We start from the raw sequence: 21742 nt of genomic DNA, 5'->3' as shown, positions 1-21742 counted from the left end.
TATTGCATTGTATGGGCAATTTAAGGGATTTTAAAGGCCCATTTAACTAAATTTAACTAACTATGCACTAACTGTGATGACTTGAGAGCCTAACCCCAGGGCTAGATAAGACTTGAATTCATTCAGCATTCAACAAATATTTTTGAACTCCTATGATGTGTCGGGCACTGGTCTGGGCACTGGGGCTCCAAGAGAGAACGAAAGAGACAAAAATCTTGCCCTTATGAAGCTGATATTAAGAGAATGTCAACCAGTGTGTAGGAAGAGCAAGGAAGAGAGAAGAGTCAATGACAATCAAGTATAAAGAGACAGAAGGCAAATTTGGACATTGGGCCATCCTAGGTTAACAGTTGAAAAAAAGGAAAAAGTAGGCTTTTTATTTTTTTTATTAAAAAAAAGAGTTCCATTGGTTTCTTTGGATATGAATCTAATCTGCTGGATTGTTGGATGAGATAGACAGGCTTTGTTTCCTTCAGAACACAGGTGCAGGGATGAAAACTGGCCCAGCCTTTGGTTTTACTGGGGGTAAACCTAACTTTTCTCAATCCCGTTTGTCCTCACCTCCAGGGCATGGCAGTGATAGTAAATGTCAGCTGTCATGAATGATGAAATAGTGTTATACCATTCATGCTAGAACAGCATCTGGCACGCGGTGGGTATTTAATAATTGTTTGTTGAATAAATGAATCAATGACTAGTAGAGTGTAAAGTGCAATTATATTGTGGAAACTGTTATCTCACTGTTCATTGTTTTTCCAAGTATACTGTCACTAATAATGCCTTGACTCATGAACATGAATGGAATATAATTTTTCTATTTATAAAATCTCTTCACAAACATAAATGCCTTTGGAAAGTTGAGTTGACTGCCCAGAATGATTAATGATGTGGATACTGATCACATGTGGCACTGATTTCTTTTTGCCCCCTTCCGGCATGCCAGAAAGCAGCAGCGGCCAACAGGGGCAAGGCTGAAGGCCAAAGGCTAAATTCCGTTACTGCTGCTCAGCGTTGCAAAGAAAGAAACCTTCTCAGCCAATCTACACCCCTAGCTGAGCCAGCGTGGCTCAAATGGGCCCTTGGCGAGGAAGGTTGCTTTCGGGCCTGTGATTGGCCTGGTACAACTTGCACACCCTCGGGAAAAACACCCCAAATCTCCCTCCAGCTGATGGTAAGAGAGGTGACAATGTCATCTTTGCCCATGAAAAATAACCAGTTTGGAAAATGCCCGTGTAAACAACTCTCCAGAGTGTGGCCCTCCAGCGAGTCCTAGAGCCCCTGTTGGAAAGCAGGAAGGCTGACGCTGCTCAGCACAGGGCTTTTCTGCTCCAGGACTTTAATCAAAGTCCAAGCAAAACTAAATTCCTCTCTTTGGGTTGAGAACAAATTCCTTGGTATAAGGCTGAGAACGTGCTCAGGCCCTGGTAGTACCTGATCCACTCCAGCTGTATTCACCCTAACCCATTTTTTACCTAATCTTACATGTCTTTACAAATGTTTACTAAAACAAAAACATGCTCACCAACAATGACCCCTTTAATTTACTCTCTGTCTCAGAGAACTTAGCAGTGACATGGCTATGCCTAGATGTGACTAAGAGGCAGGGTGATGTAGTAAAATTCATAAAATCCCCAGGTTTAAAACCTCCCTCTGGAAACTGCTGTGCAACTTCTTGGAAAGTCACTTAACTTCTCTGAATCCAAATTTCCTCGTTGGTGAAAAAAAGATCATAATACCTATCTCCTAGAAGCACTGTGAGGACTGACCGGCAAGCACTGTGAAATAACAGTGTTTGTGGCACTTAGTACACAGTATTAGTGGCTTGCTTCCCAGTGTCACCTCTGGGTTTCACAAGTCCTGTGACACCAGACTAGGAGGAACTTGACGGAGAGCGTCCATGTGCAAGGCGTCCTCCCTTCCACCACTGCCTCCCCGATGAGCAGACATACATTTCTGACGCCGGCAAGCCTTGCCTGGAAGCCACTCCACAGATCCAGTATGGACCCGCCAACCCTGTGCTTCCTTCTGTTTTCTCTCTGGTTAGTTGCCAAACTTCCTCAGGTGTCCCTGACTTCAGAATCTTTCTTACCACTCCCATTGATCTGGCTGCTAGATCCTGTCCATTCTCCCTCCTAAATATATCTATACTCTATCTTTCCATCACCGCAGCCTCAGGTCTCCATTTTATCCTCTCTTACTTGAACTAGAGTAAAAGAATCCTGCTTTGCCACCGGCTCCCTGCTCCACGCTCTCGGCCCCCACCCCTAGCACCGCTCTAGGCTCCTGTGCCAGCTCCCTGAGGCTGCCATCATGATTATCTACCGGGACCTCATCAGCCATGACGAAATGTTCTGTGACATTTACATGATCTGGGAGATTGCAAATGGGCTGTGTCTGGGGGTGGAGGGGAAGATGGTCTGTTGGACAGACAGTAACATTGATGACCCGCTCACTGGTGGCAATGCCACTTCTGAGGGCCCCCAGGGTGAAGGTACTAAAGCGCAGTAATCACTGGTGTGGATATTGTCCATCCCTTGCAGGAAATCAGCAACACAGAAGCAGCCTACAAGGAGCACGTCAAAGAACACGTGAAATCAATCAAAGGCAAATTTGAGTAACAGAGACCAGAAAGAGTAAAACCTTTAATGACAGGGGCTGCAGAACACATCAACCACATCCTTGTTAATTTCAAAACCTACCCATTCTTTATTGGTGAAAACACAATCCGGGTGGTGTGGCTGCCCAACTGGACTACCAAGAGGATGGGCAACCCCATATGTGATTTTCCTTAAGGATGGCTTAGAAATGGAAAGCTGTTAACAAAGTCAGCAGTTACTTTGGACCTATCACCCACCATGATAACCGCTGCTGCTTGTCATCCACATATACCCAGGCTTAAGACAAATAGGACTGGGATCATCTTGAGCTCTTCACTTATTTTGACTGTGATGTATTTGGAGCAGAGACATTGTTTTTTAAGAAAAAACATGGCAGGTAGGTTGTCCAAAAGTAAAATGAATTTAAACTAAAAAAAAAACAAACCAAACCCTCCTAAGTCTCACATCGTTCAGATGTTTCTTTCTCTAAAGCATATTCTGCAAAGCTGCCCAAGATACTTTTGAAAACCCCAGCTCTCACTGTGTCACTGTCCTGCTTCAAAAACATTAAGGCTCACCCTTGGTACATAGGAGAAAGTCTAACTCCCTAACTTAGCATTGATGGCTTTTGGCCACGTGGGTCCGCTGGCCTCTTGAGCCACATCTCCAGCCACTTTCCCACCGACTACTCTGTGGTGAACATCAGACTTCCCATTTGCCTAACACGCCAGGCACCTTCCTCCCCTGAGCCTTCTCTTACCCAGCTGACGAACCTCTTCTCATTCCTTCCAGAGAGAGCTCTCTTTCCAAAAGGTCAGGTGTAAGTTTTCATGGAAACAACATTCCCCCAGAGAGGTTCCTCACCTCTCTCACTCTCTGGCCCTTCCTGGGACCACCGGAACAGGTGGGCCTCCTACATTCTAGTGGACATCAGAGTGTTCTGCTTAACCACTACTCATGTTCATCTGTGGATGCCAGGCCCTGGTAGGACCTTCTCTTTGTGGCTGAATTTTTTTTAAGCTTGTTAAAAATAGCATCTTTCCACTGACAAGGAACATGTGTAATTTCCTGTGTAATTCACAGTTTTATAAACAGAACATAAAGTCTGTTTGCTCGATTACAGGATTTAAGCAAAATGTACTTAGTGTTGGATGATTTACACCTTGGACCTTGAAACCCTTCTATAAAGATTTCCATTGTTTAGCCATTACCCCAGGATGAAACCCCAATGAAATAATTTCAGGATTTTAACTGGTGACTTCCTGTTTTGGAATTAATAAAGCCGTTTTGAAGATTACATCTTGACTTTTGAACTTGGCCCTTGCATTCCTTACTGCTGCTGGCATTTCTGTGGACTGTGGCTAAGATATAAGCAACAATGCCTTATTTGGGGAAGTGTATTTGCCACTTGGGTGGCATGATACTCTCGTAAAGGTCTGACCCAGCACAAGCTTGTGGATGGACCATTTTATGGTTGGATTTTGCCCCTGTACATGCCTAAGTCACGTACTTGCCCTCCCTGTCCAAAATCCTCCAGAAGTGAAACAGCCCTGGAAATTATAATATGGGGGTTGGGATGGGAGTGGAACAGGCCCAGGTGACAGGGTACCCCTGAGTCCTCACTGGGTCTCTTGGGAACTTTTGGGGCCTGAGGCAGCAGGCAGGACTGGCTAAATTGGGCTCAGGGAAACCATCTTATCTCCAGATGGCCATTCCTGATGACCTTTCAGTGGCTTTTGGTCTTCTGCCATCTTCTGGTTCTTTCTGGACCTCACAGGTTTGTGACTAGGCACGGGCCAAGCCGGACATCATGCACTTGAGGGCTGAGGGAGCTCCAGGCCCAGCGTTCCCCCGTTCCTAGATCCCCATGGTTCAGAGAGCCCTGGGGTTCAGAGTGGGCCCAGCTGAGCACAGAGGAGACAGAGAAGCCTGACCAGAGATGGGTCTGGATTCTGTTTGTTCTGTGGCTTCCAGGGCAGAGAAGAGGCATCTAGGAGCCTCAACATGCCCTCTGATTTTCTTCAATAAGCAAAATAAATTGAGACCAGCCAGTGTGATTTTTTTAAAGTCTAAAATAATGGTTCTCAAAGTATGATCCCTGGACCAGCAGCATCAGCCGCTGGGAACTTGAAAGAAATGCACATTTTTTAGCCTTACCTCAGACCTACCATTCAGGACCTGGGGTGGGGGGTGTGCCGAGTGATCTGTGTTTTAACAAGCTCCCTGGGTGCCCCTGAAGCTGCTCAAGTTAGAGAACCACTGATCTCATGATTCTGCATGTTCAGCGGTGCTCTGGGCTAGACTGGTTTGGACAAACATGTCTAACTTCTGCAGGCATAGAAATGGAATACTTTCTGCTTCTCTCAGCTTCGCAATGGTTGCTCAATGTACAGCTGTCAAGGTCTTATAATTATTACTCCAAATGAGAGGAGGAATAAGGGGGTGTCAGGCTTCTGAATGGGCATTTGACTCATATGGCATTGTGGGGACAACTTTCCAAGCAGCAGGCCAAAAGCCTCCTGTCCACAAAGGGACGTGCATAAAAATAGTTTGGCTGTTTCCAATTAGGACCAAATGGAAACCATCTGGACTGCTCACCCAGGAGGTTGATGTAAATCAGCTCAATCTGATCCTTTATTTTTAAACAAATAGAACTCTTCTACCAAGACCAAACTCACTCCCCAAACAAACACCTTATGACTGCAAAAGCAATTGCCCAATGTGGGAAGCTGTTTTTTAATTTCCTTTGTGAATTCTGGAAAGCATGACAGGAAACTATGCAATAAATATGTATTAGATGCAAAGTTGTTTCTATTGTTTGAGGCAAAGGATTCCTTGGGAGACAAAAGACCTGCATGGCTACCATTGTCTACTGGGTGCAGTCTAGACTCTTGGCCTGACATGCAAAGTCCTCCTTCCCTCTTGCCAGGGCCACCCTCCCCACATCCTCTTGTTCTATCCAAACCTGCGGGTTCATGGCTTGCCTTGTTAAGGTCTGTCTTTCTCACCTAAGTCCTTCCTTTCTCTCCATACAGATCGGCTCGTTCACAAAGCCTTCTCCCCAGTTCCACCCTGGGGGAGAACGCCCTTCTCTGAACCCAGTGTCCATGTTTGGCCCTTGCACATGCTACCTTGTGTGGTTGTTTGTTTCACAGGTGTGCAGCCCATCTCTAAACCACATTCAGAGGCCCCTTGTCATGGGTTCAACTGTGTCCCCCTCGGAAAATTCATATGTTGAAGTCCTAACCCCAGCAGCCAGAATGTGAGCTTATATGGAAGTGGGGTTGTTGTAGATACAGTTGGTTAAGATGCGGTCATACCGGAATAGCGTGGGCTCCCAATTCAATATGACTGGTGTCCTTATAAAACGGGGAAATATGGACACAGAGACAGACACGGGGAGAATGCCATGTGAACACAAAGGTGAAGTTTGGGGCAATGCATCTACAAGCCAAGGAACACCAAAGATGGCCCGCAAACCACCAGAAGGTATTAGGCATGACCAGACTCTTCCTCACAGCCCTCTGGAGGAACCAACCCTACCAACACCTTGATCGTGACTTCCAGCCTCCGAAACTGTGAGGCAGTGAATTTCTGTTGTGTAAGCCACCCGGCCTATGCTACTTTGCTTTATGGCAGCCAGAACAGACTAATACAACACTTGAAGGCAAGAATACACCTTGTGGCCCACACAGAACTGGCCCTCAATGACCATTTTCTGTTGAGGCAGCTGCAGTGACCAGAAGGTAAGTCTTTGGGGCAGGGACTGGGGCTATTTGGCTACAGCCCACACACACCAGCCCAGAACAGGCCTTGAGGAAATTTTATCCCATCAATGCTGACTAAAAGAATGGCCACAGGCAACCTGCCATTTTTCAAGGCCTCTAACCTCTTCCCTGGAAAACTGTAAGGCACTGGACTCCCCAGGGGGCGTGGTGAGAGGGTCCGTATGGCTCACAAAGGTCAAAAGAAGAAAGTCTGGTGCCTTTGTGCCAGGTTTGAGTAGCTGAAAGGCATTGTTGTAACTTGGGCCTCAACATAGTTTTTATTTAAGAGCTGAAGGATGAGTTGTCATATTGCTCTTTTTTTGACTTTTCTCTCAAACCATCCGCCTTCTAGGGGGGTTTAGCACCTGCAGGGCCTACATAGATGAAGAGTGAGGGCCTGGGTGGGGGTGGCACATAGGAAGAGTCACATTCACAGAGGGCCTCACAGTCAGACCCTAGTGTCATCGCCTAATGATGTTATGCTTGTATTCGCTGTGCTTTTATGTGTTAGAAGAGTTATCTTGTTAAATGTAAAGACTTCAGATATTGTGTAATTTATTTTAACCTTTGCCATTAATTAGTTTTTTAAAAAAATAAATCAGGAAGGCTTAAGAAATAGAAGTGATCAGGGCCTGTCTCCAGCCTTCAGAAGCACTGAAGCTCCCAAATAGAGTTTCCCCTTTGGTCTTTCTGCAACGCTGAGTTTACTCGCAGTGTGATGCAGTCAGACACTCCATCTTTGTTCTTTTACCACTTTCTGTTACGTCTGGATGAAGAGTTAGAATTGGTGACCCAGCACTGCTCTGCCCTCAGGTGTCATCTAGCCAGTGCAGGGTCGGTCCCCTTCCTGGGAGTGGTGATCATCCTTATCCTCACAGGAACCCCAGCCAAATCCTCTGAAAGGATTTTTGGTTGAAAATATCCCCAAATGGTAACTGTCTGTTATAGACTGAATGTTTGTGTACGCTTAAAATTCATACGTTGAAATCCTAAACCCCAGTGTGACAGTATTAGGAAGTGGGGCCTTTGGGAGGTGATGAGGTCATGAGGGAGTATCCCTCCCGGATGGGATGTGTGCTCCTATAAAGGAGTCACCAGGGAGCTCTCTAGCCCTCCCTCTGCCATGTGAGAGCACTGATAAAAGGTGGCTGTCTATGAAGCAGGCCCCCACCAGATATTTAATCGTCCAGGGCCTTAATCCTGGCACTCCACTCGAATCAGCCTCCAGAACTGAGAAATAAATGTTTGCCACTTAAGCTACCCCATCTATTGTATTCTGTTATATAGCAGCCCAAACTGATTAAGATACCACCTAAAACAAATGAGAACCTAGCATGGTTCTTTTCTCTCTTTTTTTCCTTTTAGTAGGTTTTCTAAAATCTACCAGCACCATCCAGTGGAAAGACAATATTTACATTGACAACAGAGATAAGGTATGATAAATTTTCTAACTTTGAATTTTCATTTGGCATTTAGATCATAAGAATTTGTAATGTTCTTTTTTTCTTTTTCTTTTTTTTTTTGAGATAGACTCACTCTGTCGCCCTAGCTAGAGTGCCGTGGCCTCATCATAGCTCACAGAAACCTCAAACTCCTAGGCTCAAGCGATCTTCCCGCTTCAGCCTCCCAGAGAGCTAGGATTATAGGTGTGAACCACCGTGCCCAGCCAAATTTGTAATTTTCTAATTCAGTGAGATTTCACAGAGGAGATGCAAGGATAATTCCAGGACAGAAAAAAGACCACACAGGAACATTAAAACTGAAGAAGAGAAAGCCAAGGGTGACAAGCTTGACTGTAAGGGCCAGTTGCCTTTCTCCAAACTAATGGTATAAAAACACATGAAATGGACTGAAACAAAGCAACACAAATTTAGTTTAGCTTCCATGAGGAGTTTCCCCAAAACTGCTGGTGACACACCCAGTGATAATCTTGTGCTGTCTCTTTAGAATTTCCAAGTAGTGAAGCTGGCATGGGATTTTCCGGTCTCTAACACTTAGCTGCGAAACTTTAACACTCGGACAACTTCTTACTTAGTGTAACCCTGCTCAGCGGTTATGGTGTTAGTGATTTCTTAAAATTCCTTCTAAATGACTCAGTTTCTGAGTCTAAGTAACAATTATAGGAGGGAAGTCTCCAAGCTCAATGTATCAGGTCTCGTTGGTTGTTCATTGCAGAAATAATACTCCCAAACTAGCCTAGGCCCCATGATCCTTTTTTGGAATGCTGAACGCGCCAAAGAAGAATTCCTCTGGTGGCCACGGCAAAGCTGTTCTGTGCTTGGTTTACATGAGGTCACGAGACATTGGGTTTTCTTTTTTCTCCACTTGAGTTTTTGTCTCTGTTTGGGGCAATTACTTAGTAGTGAGAACACACAGCCTAAGAAAGGAGAAAAGTGACTTAGAAGATAAAGGAAGTGGAAGGAATAGTTGAAACAACAAACAAAAATACCTTTTTTTCTCTTTTTCTTCCCTGAAGTAGTTTTCACTGTTACAGCTTCAGATGATTTTGTAATCTGGTTCAAAGTTGAACTACCTCTCTGTCCGGCTGGTTGGGAAAAAAAAAAAAAAAAAAAGATTAAAAAAAACCAGACTGTTCAAAGTCAAATGAATGGGTTTCTGACAAACTTTGACACTGGCTATTGTTTTTATTTTACACTTTGGGCAGAGATACTTCTCACAAGGGAGAATTATCTGACCTGCTGTCAAGATCATATTCACTTCGGTTCAGGCCTGTGGTTTCGTGTTTCTCTCCTGAAGACTTGAGGTGAACACACAATCAAGTAGGGCCCAAGAACCATCCCGCCAGGCCTCATGTTAATTCTTCTTTACACACACACGTGGCCCTCTGTAAAAGTGGCTCCAAATCCCTAAGATTCCTGAGCAGGGAGGAACACCTTTTGGCATGTGTAAAGCAATATATTAGAATATTATCACTCTGGAGTCATTCTGGACTCTTCCTTTCTCTTGCACCCTACCAGTGTGTAGGAGACAGAATAGTGCAGCCTCTGACCACTTCTCATACCTCCCTGCTATGTCCCAGTCTCACCCGGGTAGACACCTCTTGCCTTGATGACAGCAGCCTCCCAACAGGTCTCCCTGCCCATCCTCATCCCACCCCAGGCTGTTTGCCATGGTGATTGGGGGGCTCTTTTCAAACCTGAGGCCCATCAGTCATCCTCTGCTCCTCAGTAGCTAACAGGCCCCTCACGCTCTGGCCTTACCCTCTGCACAAGCAGGCACCCTCCTGCTGCTCCTGAGTGCAAAGGCCTTAGGGCCTTGGGACAGGCGGTTCCTTCTCTTGGGGCAGGTGACTTCCTCTGCCTGGAATGTTCTTCCCCACTTATCGGCAGGGCTCACCCCCTCACCTCCTGTGTCTGCACTCAGATGCCACCTGTTCAAGGAGGTCTGTGCTCAACTGTCTACTTACAGTCACGTCCCATCCATCTTCCTTCTCCAGGTTCCCACACTCGCTCACCTCGCTTTGCTTTTTCTTTTTCCATGGCAATTATCACTTGCTAACAAACTATAGCATGTGTATATTTATTACAACTTTAAAAAATGCTCTGATCCCCCTGCGCCGCCCCCCACCCCCCATGCACATGCACAAGCACACTGAGTGCCCAGCCCCTCTGCAAGAGCTGAGAGCTTTGTCTGTTTTATGGACTGAAGTATCCCAAGCACCTAGATGAGTATTTGGCACATATTAGGGCACACACACACACACACACACACACACACGGACGCACACACAGACGCACACACGATGAAGGAAGAGGAGCATCATTATTAAGATTGCATTTAGGCCGGGCGCAGTGGCTCGCGCCTGTAATCCTAGCACTCTGGGAGGCCAAGGCGGGTGGATTGCTCGAGGTCAGGAGTTCGAGACCAGCCTGAGCAAGAGCAAGACCCCGTCTCTACTAAAAATAGAAAGAAATTATATGGCCAACTAAAAATCTATATAGAAAAAATTAGCTGGGCATAGTGGCACATGCCTGTAGTCCCAGCTCCTCGGGAGGCTGAGGCAGGAGGATCACTTAAGCCGAGGAGTCTGAGGTTGCTGTGAGCTAGGTTGACGCCACGGCACTCATTCTAGCCTGGGCAACAAAGCGAGACTCTGTCTCAAAAACAAACAAACAAACAAACAAACAAAAAGATTGCATTTATACATTACAACAAGTAATTAAGAAAACAAACTTGTCATTGGGTGGTGAGGCCGTTGGGCCCTTTGTCAGCAACAGAAAGCCCCTGTGCCTGACTCCATTAGGAAGGAGAAGTTACAGGGAGGCCTGGGTGTAGCTCACAGAACAGGGGAGAAAACCAAACACTTGGGTCTTACAAAGCAGTGTTCTCAAAAGTATTTTGCTCTTAGGCCATCCTAGAGGAATACTGAAAAGCTCATGTGCTATCTTGCACATTGTTAGGTTGGCATTTACATTTTTCATCGTAAGTTTTATAATTTCAAAGGATGAGATTTCTCCTCAAAGGAGAATGGCAAATATTGACATTTAAAAATAAAATCTGTTATATTATTCTCTTAAATGGATTGAATGGATTCTAAACTCCTAGCAATTTGATACTCATCATCACTCATTAGAACACCCCAAACAACACAAAACATCATGAACAAACTCTTCTTTAGCAATTGAAACCTTTACATTATTCCTTTTTCTTCTTGTGCTTCTACTTGTATTTCCATTTACTTACTCTTTAGAGTTTTATATGCAACAGTCTTTTATAGATCATACTGTGATACTTCTCTGTAATAAAAAGGCTACATATACAACTATTTAAATTTAAAAATTTCTTGTGATCATAAGGCTCTACAGTATTAACATTTCTTCTGCAGTTAGGAATATATAATTGCTCATACAATGTATTTTACACATACTGATAAATCCTAATTAAATATAAAAATAAAATTATAATGAATACATTGCTCAGTGGGACGGATGGTGCTGCTTTATTTGTTTGTTTTTACAATTAGTTCAGGTATTCACTGAAGAATATTACTACTGGCATGAGGCAGAGTTCAGTGCCAATTCATTTCTATTTTTCACTGTTATAGTTTCAGTGCTGAGAAATGTTGCTCACACAAGTTGGGAATGGAGGAATAGGCTTGCCAGATTCAGTCTCCCTCTCTTATATCCCCTGCCCCCTGCCCAGTATAGGACTCTCAGCTGAAGTCAAATGTCAGCCACGAAATGCCATTTATAGGGGAGTAAGCAGCTGTTGTTCTTGTCTGTCCTGCATTTGTCCTTCCCTCTGTCTGCTCTTTGGGGGGCTGTCACAGCCCCCTGCGAATCGCGGGATGCTGGCAGGGCTGCCGTCACAGTGTCCCAGCTGCCCCACAGGACAGGTGTGTGATCATTTCCAGCCAGTCATGGTTCACCATGGCCTGGGCCACAGAGACTGGGCCCAGGGTAGGTCTGTGACCCAGGGAGGGCCAATGAGAACCTTCCTGTGGGATTTGTTCCATAGTCACTGGAGGAAAGGAGCTCACGCTTTCTGGCTGGTTGGAAGTCCTGAGTATACAGCCCTGGGACTGCGGACAGGCACACCAACTGCCTTTTCCTGCTTGGAGAAGGCCCGGTTGACTGGGGAGGAAGAAGGCTGCCCCTCTGAAGAGAAGTAGAGCCAAGAGCAGCAAGCCCTGGGTCTCCTGATGACATGATGTGAGCCATTGAATTCGGCCATCTCTGAAGACAGCCGTACTCACGGACATCTCAGTCACGTGAGCCAATAAACCAATCTTGTTCTTTAATCCTGTTTGGGTTGCTTTCACTTTTAACCTAAAGAGTCTGATTAACATGTTGTGCTAGTTTCCTGCAGCTGTAACAAGTGACCACAAACTTAGTGCCTTAAAACAATGCAGGTTTATTATCTTACAGTTCTGGAGGTGCAGTGCCTGAAATGGTCTTACAGGCGAAAGTCAAGGTGTCAGCAGAGCTGCGTTCCTTTGGAGGCTCTAGGGGAAATTGGTTTGCCTGCCTTTTCCAGCTGCTAGAGGCCTCCTGCACTCCCTGGCTCCTGGCCACTTCCTCACGTCACCCTACCCTCTGCTTCCACTGTCACGTGTCCTTTCTGACTCTCCCACCTCCCTCTTATTAGGATCCCTGTGATTACATTGGACCCACCAGGATAATCCTGGATGATCTCCCTATCCCAAGATCCTTAATTTAACCTCATCTGTAAAGGGTCTTTTGCCACGTGAAGTGACATATGCACAGGTTCTGAAAATGAGGACAAAGGCATCTATGGGGACCATCATTTTGTCTCTGGCACATACTCAGGAAAAGAATCCCAGCTGACTGCTGAGAAGGTCGCTTTAAATCACAAAGCCAGTTTCCTCCTTTTAGGTGGCCCCAACAGGAGCTTGGTGCCAAGTTCCCCAGTACTCACCTGGGAGCAGCTGACAGGGGTTTCGGGTGTCTGGTGAGGCTGTGGCCTGCTGGCCTTTCCCCTGCATCTCTGCATACTCTGCCAGGGGTCTGAGGAGAGCCAGAGCTCCGGAACATTGCAAGTAGTTGCCATCAAGGTGCAGCTCACTGGGGAAGGGGGTAAAATACATTGTTTATGTGATGTTAGCTCCACTTCCTCAGATTTGGATTTGAGGTCTTCATCTGATGAAATGATATACCTCGTCATAAAATAATAAATAAATAATCATAATAATTAATTAATAACAGGCCATACCATAAAAAATAGACTTAGTGACCATGTCAGCTGGCCAAAAACATGACATGTCATTCAGCATGACATCCTTGATTCTCAAACCTGACTAAAGGATCTTTCTCTTAGCGTTAAGAAAAAGCAAACAGGCCGGGCGCGGTGGCTCACGCCTGTAATCTTAGCCCTCTGGGAGGCCGAGGCAGGTGGATTGCTCAAGGTCAGGAGTTCGAGACCAGCCTGAGCGAGATCCCATCTCTACTAAAAATAGAAATAAAAATTATCTGGACAACTAAAAATATATATAGAAAAAAAATTAGCCAGGCATGGTGGCGCATGCCTGTAGTCCCAGCTACTTGGGAGGCTGAGGCAGGAGGATTGCTTAAGCCCAGGAGTTTGAGGTTGCTGTGAGCTAGGCTGACGCCACGGCACTCACTCACTCTAGCCCAGGCAACAAAGTGAGACTGTGCCTTAAAAAAGAAAAAAAAAAAAAAAAAAAAAGAAAAAGAAAACAAAAATAACTGGAGGGGAGAAAAAGATGATTAAAATCAGAGTGGGTTGTAGAACTCAAGACAGAACAGTGCCAGGATACACAGGGGGTGGCAGGGCAGGCGTCTCACCAAACGGCGCTCTGGCTGATGACCGAGGCCAGCCGGGGTCCGCTCTGGGGCCCCAGACCACAGTACCGCAGACTGAGGCCTTGAAGCCTTTGGTTGTTCTCCAGGCCTGCGAAAATGCTCTCAATTTCTTCATTTCCAAATCTAAAAAGAAAGGAAGGTGTCAACCTAACAGAGAGAGGGGTTCTCTGAAAGGAAATGGTATTTATTCGGGGATCGGCATCGCAATGGGAATACACGGCCATAGTAAACTGTGTGCGTGTTCAGGGAGGTAAAGGAAGACAAGGGTTTTTAAAGCAAAAATGAGGAGGTTACATAATTGTTTTGAAATAATTATCCTTGGCTACAGGGATCAATAACAAGGGTGGCGCCAGTCTAAGGCTGAATAGGCAATTGGTGGGTGGATGTCCTCACAGAAGCATTTGTGATGGCCTTTGTGCATGATTGTGGCTTTTCCAGAGTCTTTTGTGATAGTTGTTTTTCCCAGGCATTTGTGCATGAGAACCCTCCCTCCTCTCTTGGCCTTCCCCAGCTCTATTGGTCAGTTTTTTGTTTTTTTTTCTTAAACACGAATGACTCTGTTTTAATTCTGACAATGTTCACAACAGGAATAAATTAGTGACTTTAAAACCTATGTCATGCACTGGATTATTAATTTTGATGCCCTCCCTGGGGTAGAGGCATTTCTGCTGATCCTTAACTTGAACTTCCAGGGCCAGAGCTGGCTGTGGGGGTGGGCTGGATTGGCCCTTGGGGGCAGTCTGGGTGTGGAGGGAAGGAGACCCGAAGTCTGCCTCCTGGTAAAGGGAGCAGAAGATGCTGGAACCACCCGTTCAAGGGAGCAGAGAGAGAACAAGCTCTGAACCCCAAAGCTGGCCACTCCGGAGAGAGGCGAGATGGCCCAGGGGGCAGAGATGGGAGGGCCCTGGGAAGACTGCTGCAAGGAGGGGCCTTTTAACGTGTGTCCAGAGCAGGGTCAGGAAAGTTCCACCTCTTGTCCCTCCTTCACAGCCCTGTGCTGTTCCCTCTTGTACTACCATCTCTACTTTGCAAAGTGAACCCACATGCATCCTCAGCAGCCTCCAGGGGAAGGTGATGGTAACATTTTACGGGTCAGGAAACTGAGGTTTGGCGAAGTAAAGCAACATCTTCAAGAAATTTGGAATGTCAAGGCTTGAACTTTAAGATGAGGTGGGTAGTCTAAACAGAAATAACTTTTAAATGTATTAACTCATTAACAAGTATTGTTGAGGGCCCACAATGTGCCAGCTACCGAGGCGGCTGTGGGGATGCGGAGGAGAGAGGAGGGCGTCCTGCCTGGTGGGCCTCACTCTGTCAGGGGAAGGAAGGACCTGCGATCCCCAGGGCCAGAAACCTGCAACTCTACCAGGGCTGAGGGCTCCACTGGTGATGCCCAGCGATGCAACCCTGACGACACTAGGCGTCTTCCATTCAGCAGCACTATTTCAAAGGACAATTAAAACAAGCTGTTTCCTGAAAATGGAATTCCTTCTCTCCTCTTCCCACCAGTGCAAGTCTCTGGGTGTCCCTCCGAGGAGATGGGGTCTACAGGGATCTCTCAGCCGCGGGTTCTTCCCAGCAGAGTGTGGGAAGCTGGGGCGACTCCCAGCCAGGTCCTGCAGTCACTGCACAGGGTCCTGAGCACCTGGCCTTCTGCTGCCCTGTTAGAGCACCCTGCCTAGGGCCCCGCCCAGCATTCAGACACCTGGAGAACCTCCGCAGAGACCTCCCTCCGCTCAGCTTTTGCTAATGAACTTGTCCACTGTTACCACCGGGGCTTGACGGGACCCTAGTTCTTTAAGGGGTCTTGGTGCCGCTGTGGTCTCACTTCTCCAGCATGAGTCTCTTGCCCTCCGCACAGCCCACTGGCATTTTGGGTATAAGGTTCTTCCCATCTGACTGCATGGGAAGAGTCACAGAATCACACCCTTCTAAAGTGGAGAGATATTTTCATTATAGATCAGAAAGGTTCTATGACTTTCTCCAGATCGTACAAGCTATTTGAAATTATTTGTGGATGGTAAATTATAGACCCCAGGCAATCTAGTGCTGTGGATCAGAGGTGGGCTGTGATTCAGACAACCTGGATTCACATCAAGGCAACATTCCCAAGAGCTGAATGGCCTTGAATAAGTCTTAGCTCATCTGTAGTCTGGGAATAGAAAAGGTACATCTCTCATAAGGTTGTTGGAGAATGAATAATCCATGCAGTGTGCTTGGCACACAGTAAACCCTCAATAACCTTTAGCTGGTGTTATCATTATAAGTTTCCTCCCAGACCCTCCGCAAACATGCTGGGCACCTCAGCCCCTGAGGGACCTGCTCTGCCCCCACCCCAGCTTCCCCCCTACCTCCTCTGCTGGTGAACACTAGCCCACTGCCTAGGAAACTGTGGTTGCCCTTAGCTGAACTACCATAAAAATGGACATGGACATCTTTTGTGACTTTTAGACTTTCTCCTTTGCATATGTTCATATCTTCCCTAGTAGTGAGCATGGTGTCTTGCATAAACCAATATTTGTTGAAACAATAAATGAATGAAAAGAGAGTCTTTTGGGGAACCCTCACATTTACTCAGAAACATTAACTCTAAGGAGGTGTAAGAGGGTTCTCTTTCAGCCATGCCTTATGAGGTACAAGGAACCCAGACGTGGCCCTCCCTGCCTTTGCTTCCCTAGTGAACGGCAGTAAGAGCCCTGCAGGGACTCCGCATTCCAGCCTTACTTGCAGTAGTCCAGGACAAGAGAATGCAAACTGCTGAACTGCAGAGCCTTCCCAAGGCGCCCTACAGACCACAGATCCATCTTGCAATCAACGATTTCTAAGGTGGTGAATGGGCAGGTGGTGCACCCCTTCAGTTCCAGAAACGAAGCCTAGAATGCAAGGTGTAAGGACACTTACACAAGGGTGACAAACAGGCCTTTGGCTTTAATATGTTGCTCACAAGTCAATTGTATTAATTTCCTCAATTACCAAGTCAATTGTATTAATTATTTCAATTACCTTTCTGCTAATAATTACCTAAGGAAAAGGTGGCATGAAAATAAAATAATTTCCCTTTAAAACAAAAATTCCTTGAAGAACGATATGGGAAACACCAAGCTTTACGATGACATAGGTTATATTGGAGGATATTATCTTAGATGTTGGTATGGGCTGAATTGCACGTCCTCCCAAATCCTATGTTGAAGTCCTAACCCCCAGTATCTCAGTGTGTGGCTGTATTTGGACATGGGGTAATTAAAGAGATAATTAAGTTAAATGAGGTCATTAGGGTAAAGCTTTACCCGATATGACTTGTTCTCTTATCAGAAGAGGAAATTTGGACACGGATGGACAGAGGGAAGACCATGTGGAGACACAGGGAGAAGACAGCCATCTACAAGCCAAGGAGAGAGTCCTCAGACGAAATCAACCCAGCTTCCACCTTGATGTGGGACTTCCAGCCTCCAGAACTGTGAGAAGATAAATTTCTGTTGTTGAAGCCACCAAGTCTGTGGTACTTTGATGTGGCAGCCTGAGCTAAGACAGTTGTTGATGTTCTAATCAACAAACTTATCCTCCTACGGTTGTGTTATTTTTAGTAGAGAGGTGTAGATATGCCAATCTTATTATAACTAAATAAAAAATTAGCTGTCATTCACAGCCATGAATATTAGGATTTAGAGGTCTGGTTAGAATGGGACTGTGCAAATTCAGTAACCAGGTGCTTCTCACATGGAAGCATCCGGACTGGCACCATCGCATGCTCCCACAGTGCCCCGAATGCAGGGTCTATGGCAAGGTCATTCCTTGTGGTAACAAAGGATACTGATGACACTTAAATCCCTACCTGAGAGGAGAGGATATGTAAAAATACCAATCATGACAATGTCGTGAAGAGCACCTTTTAGGAATTAAAACCTCCAGAGCCTGAGGATTCCTTCAGTTCAGAGTTTAAGCCCAGGGGAGGCTTTGGTGGAGTTGGAGGATTTAGGGTTTTTTTTGAGGTAATGACATGTTGGTCAGATGTAGGATTCCAAATTATATCTTGGCTGAGATTAAAAAGGCACTTGCAACCTTAACTACAGAGCTGGTGCCAAGGCGTCTTTAATGACAGACGCCTAGTTTGAGTGCTGGATTGGGTTTCTCGAGCCGTGTTCCTGACAGAGGAGCCCATGTGGCATGTCGAGGCCTGTGTTAACACTGATCTGGGAGGAACAGTCCCTTGACCGGGTCCTAAAGCTCCCACTCAGAGTTTGTGCCGTCACCCTTGGGCACTGGCACTGCTGTGGGCAGGACCACGGCCATGCAGGATAGAATTCCTCAGCAACCTCGGGCTCAGCACGAGGGCTGGATTTTAAGGAACTGTGAAGGATCACTTTTAACATGAGTGGACAGCATTCTATTTCCTGCTTGGGTGGACTGGGTACCCTGATTGACCCTCTGAATAAAAGCAACTAAAAATACTGGCTACATATTTAAAATATCCTTTTTAAATTTATTTTCAAGCTGTGGTAAAATACACATAACATTTACCGTCGTAACCATTTTTTTTGTTTTTGAGACAGAGTCTCGCTCTGTTGCCCGGGCTAGAGTGAGTGCCGTGGCGTCAGCCTAGCTCACAGCAACCTCAAACTCCTGGGCTCAAGCGATCCTACTGCCTCAGCCTCCCGAGTAGCTGGGACTACAGGCATGCGCCACCATGCCCGGCTAATTTTTTCTATATATATTTTTAGTTGGCCAGATAATTTATTCCTATTTTTAGTAGAGACAGGGTCTCACTCTTGCTCAGGCTGGTCTCGAACTCCTGACCTCGAGTGATCCACCCGCCTCGGCCTCCCAGAGTGCTAGGATTACAGGCGTGAGCCACCGCGCCCGGCCCGTTGTAACCATTTTTAAGTGTACAGTTCAGTGGTATTAAACATTCACATTTTTGTGCAGTCCTAACCACCATCCATCTCCAGAACTCTTTTTTTTCATCTTGCAAAACTGCAACTCTAGACTCATTGAACAATAGCTCCTCAGTACCCTCCCTTCTCCCCCAGACCCTGGCAACCACCATTCTGCTTTCTGTCTCTATGAATCTGACGATGCTAGGTACCTCATAGAAGTGGAATCATACCGTATCTGTTCTTTAGTGTCTGGCTTATTCACTTAGCATAGTGTCCTCAAGGTTCATCCATGTTGTAGCATGTGTCAGAATTTCCTTCCTTTTTAAGGCTAAGTAATATTCCATTTTATACACCACATTTTATTTATCCACTCATCTGTGGATAGACACTTGCATTGCTTCCACCCTTCAGTCATTGTGAATAATGCTGCTATGAACGTGGGTGTGCAAATATCTTTTTGAGACCCTGGTTTCAATTATTTTGGGTATATATTCAAAAGTGGAATTGCTGTATCATATGGTCATTCTATTTTTGATATTTTGAGGAACCGCAATACAGTTTTCCATAGTGGCTGTACCACTTTACATTGCCACCAACAGTGCACAAGCCTTCCAATTTTTCCACATCCTCACCAACACTTGTTATTTTCTGTTTCTTGGTAGTAGCCCTCCTAACGGGTGTGAGGCGATATGTCATTGTGCTTTTGATTTGCATTTCCTTAGTGATCAGTGACGTTGAACATCTTTTCATATACTTATTGGCCATTTGTATATCTTTTTTGAAGAATGTCTATTCAAGTTCTTTGTCCACTTTAAATCAAGTTGCTTGGTTTTTTTGTTGTTGTTGAGTTGTAGCAGTTATTTATATATTCTGGATATTAATCCCTTATTAGAAATATGATTTGCAATTATTTTCTCTCATTCCATGGGTTGCCTTTTCACTGATAATTATGCCCTTTGGTGCATAGAAGTTTTCCATTTTGATGTAGTCCAATTCACCTATTTTTTCTTTTGTTGCCTGTGTTTTTAGTGTTATAGCCAAGAAACCATTGCCAAACCCAATGCCAAGAAGCTTTTTCTCCACACTTTCTTCTAAGAATTTTAAAAATACTTTTTAAAAATGTTGGAATTGGCTAGTGGGTTAGTGAGGAATACCCAGTGGTCAATGGATGAGGGAGAATGGGAGCCCGGGAGGGTGTGCAGAGCACTGACGCCAGCTTTCCCTTGGAGAGCATCACTGAAGCAGTGGAAATGAGTGTTGGTTTTTATGGATCATGGAATCCAGAGAATAGGAGGTAAAACCATGGCTACTGAAAGTGAGGAGTTCAGTAGAAAGTTCTGCATGAAGGTGTGGCCCAAAACACAAAGTGGGCCACAGCATTATGCCCTTAGAGTAAGGATGAACTAGAAATAAACCCAACTCTCCTTTCCCCTAATGAACCCCAGGGAAAATTGCCTTTCTCAAACTGATAAATATAGGGACAAAATATATCCCCTGAGAACTCACAAACTAGTCTGAATACAGCTTTGCACCCTGAATTAATACCACTGGGATGGTTTGAAGAAACCTAGGTCAAGGATTTGGTGTAACCCTGGGATGGTGGCACACTGAGTGCACAGCAGATGCAAATGCAAATACTCTCTGGGTCTGGAGGAAGCTGTCTTCAGAAGAGAGGAATTGCCACAAGGATTTTTTCTGGAAATATGAGTTCATGGTAAAAAAGAAATCACAAAAACACACACAGGAATGTAACCATGAGTAAGAGCGAGTAGAAGCAAGAGATAACAATATCAGATCCCCAAAAAATTCAGATTATTGAAACTATTAGACACAGAATATGAAATAATTTCAGGACATTCAAAGAAATAAAACATGGGATTATCTTTAAAAAAAGAAAAAAGCAAGAGACTAGGAAAATGGCCACTAGTGCCCTCTCCCATTCTCTGCTCCCTCTTTCCTCCCTAAAACATAATTTTATGATAACCAAACATTATAATTTTACCTATTTGGTGAACTTTACATAAATTCAAGCATACAATATGCATTCTTTTGTGCCTCTCTTCATTTGTACAAGACTGTGTTTGTGTGAGTCATCATATTTTACTTTTGTATAGCTACAGTCAGTTCATTTTCATTGCTACATAGTGTTCTGCTATATGAATACACCACCATTTATTTGTTCATTCTACTGTGGATGGAAATTCGAGTTGCTTGCAGTTCTTGGCTTCTGTGAACATTTTTGCGTATGTCTCCTTGTGCCCATGTAGGTACATTTATGTTGGATATATACCTACAGAGTGGAATTGCTGGATCATAGACTTTGGAATCAGTAGGTAATACAGTATGGTTTTCCAAAGTGATTGTACCGATACACACTCCCACAGCAGTGTATGAAAATCTCAGTTGCTCCAAATCTTCATTTGCAATTGGTAATATGCTTTTATTTTCACTGTTCTATTGGTTGTGGCATGGTATTTTTTCATTTTTTTTATTTTGAATTCCCCTGATTCCTAATGAGGTTGAGCACCTCTTAATATTTTTATAGGCTATTTGATGTCTTCTTTTGTGAAGTGTCTATTCAAGTTTTGACCATACTTCTATTGGATTATTTGTCTTTTTCTTAATGATTTGTTGGAGCTATTTATATGTGGTGCCCAAGAGCCTTTTTTGATTATATATGTAGCAAATATCTTTTCTAGCTCTGTGGCTTGCCTTTTTACCCTTTTAATGGTGATTCTTGATGAACAAAGGTTATTAGTTTTAATGGATTTCAACTTAATCTTTTCTTTTATGGTTGATGCTTTTTGTGTCCTGTTAAAGTATTTCTCCATCCTCAATGTTGTGATGATATTTTCTTATATTATCTTCTAGAAACTTCACTGTTTTGCCTTTCAAATCTGTAATCCACCTGGCATTGATTTGGGAGTATGATGTGAAGTAGGGATCAAGCTTCTTCATCCCTCATACTTAAATCCCATTGTCTCACCATCATTGATAAAACGACCATCTATTTCCCAATGCCAAGTATTGTCATCTTCATCAAGAACTAAATGTCCATAAAAGTATGGTTCTGTTCTAGACTTTCCATTCTTTCCCATTGGTTTACTTATCTGTCCTTGTAGCAGTATTTACACGATCTTAATTTCTGTAGCTTTATAAGAAGTTTTGATACCTGTTAGAGCAAATTCTCCCACTATCTT

At 44.7% G+C, this 21742-nt stretch overlaps 1 protein-coding gene and 1 pseudogene across 2 annotated transcripts in view; one reads left to right on the top strand and one right to left on the bottom strand.

The window, feature by feature from the left end:
* Nucleotides 1-21742, bottom strand: part of LOC123630070 — a 42035-nt gene that overhangs the window by 12548 nt on the left and 7745 nt on the right. For both annotated transcript variants that reach the window (XR_006732588.1, XM_045539359.1), the window contains exons 4-7: nucleotides 16393-16541; nucleotides 13651-13791; nucleotides 12764-12909; nucleotides 8814-8909 (exon numbers count right to left, since the gene is read on the bottom strand). Coding sequence is in view for 1 of the 2 variants with exons in the window: in XM_045539359.1 (XP_045395315.1) it covers nucleotides 8814-8909; nucleotides 12764-12909; nucleotides 13651-13791; nucleotides 16393-16541 (532 nt within the window). In the remaining variant the exon portion in view is untranslated. The remainder of the gene's footprint in view (nucleotides 1-8813; nucleotides 8910-12763; nucleotides 12910-13650; nucleotides 13792-16392; nucleotides 16542-21742) is intronic.
* LOC123630091 lies at nucleotides 2311-2820 on the top strand (annotated as a pseudogene).

This window comes from Lemur catta, chromosome 1 (genome assembly GCF_020740605.2).
Source record: "Lemur catta isolate mLemCat1 chromosome 1, mLemCat1.pri, whole genome shotgun sequence".
In the NCBI taxonomy this organism is placed as follows: domain Eukaryota; kingdom Metazoa; phylum Chordata; class Mammalia; order Primates; family Lemuridae; genus Lemur; species Lemur catta.
Note: the sequence above shows the minus strand (reverse complement) of the source record. Positions and strands in the feature narration are given on the sequence as shown.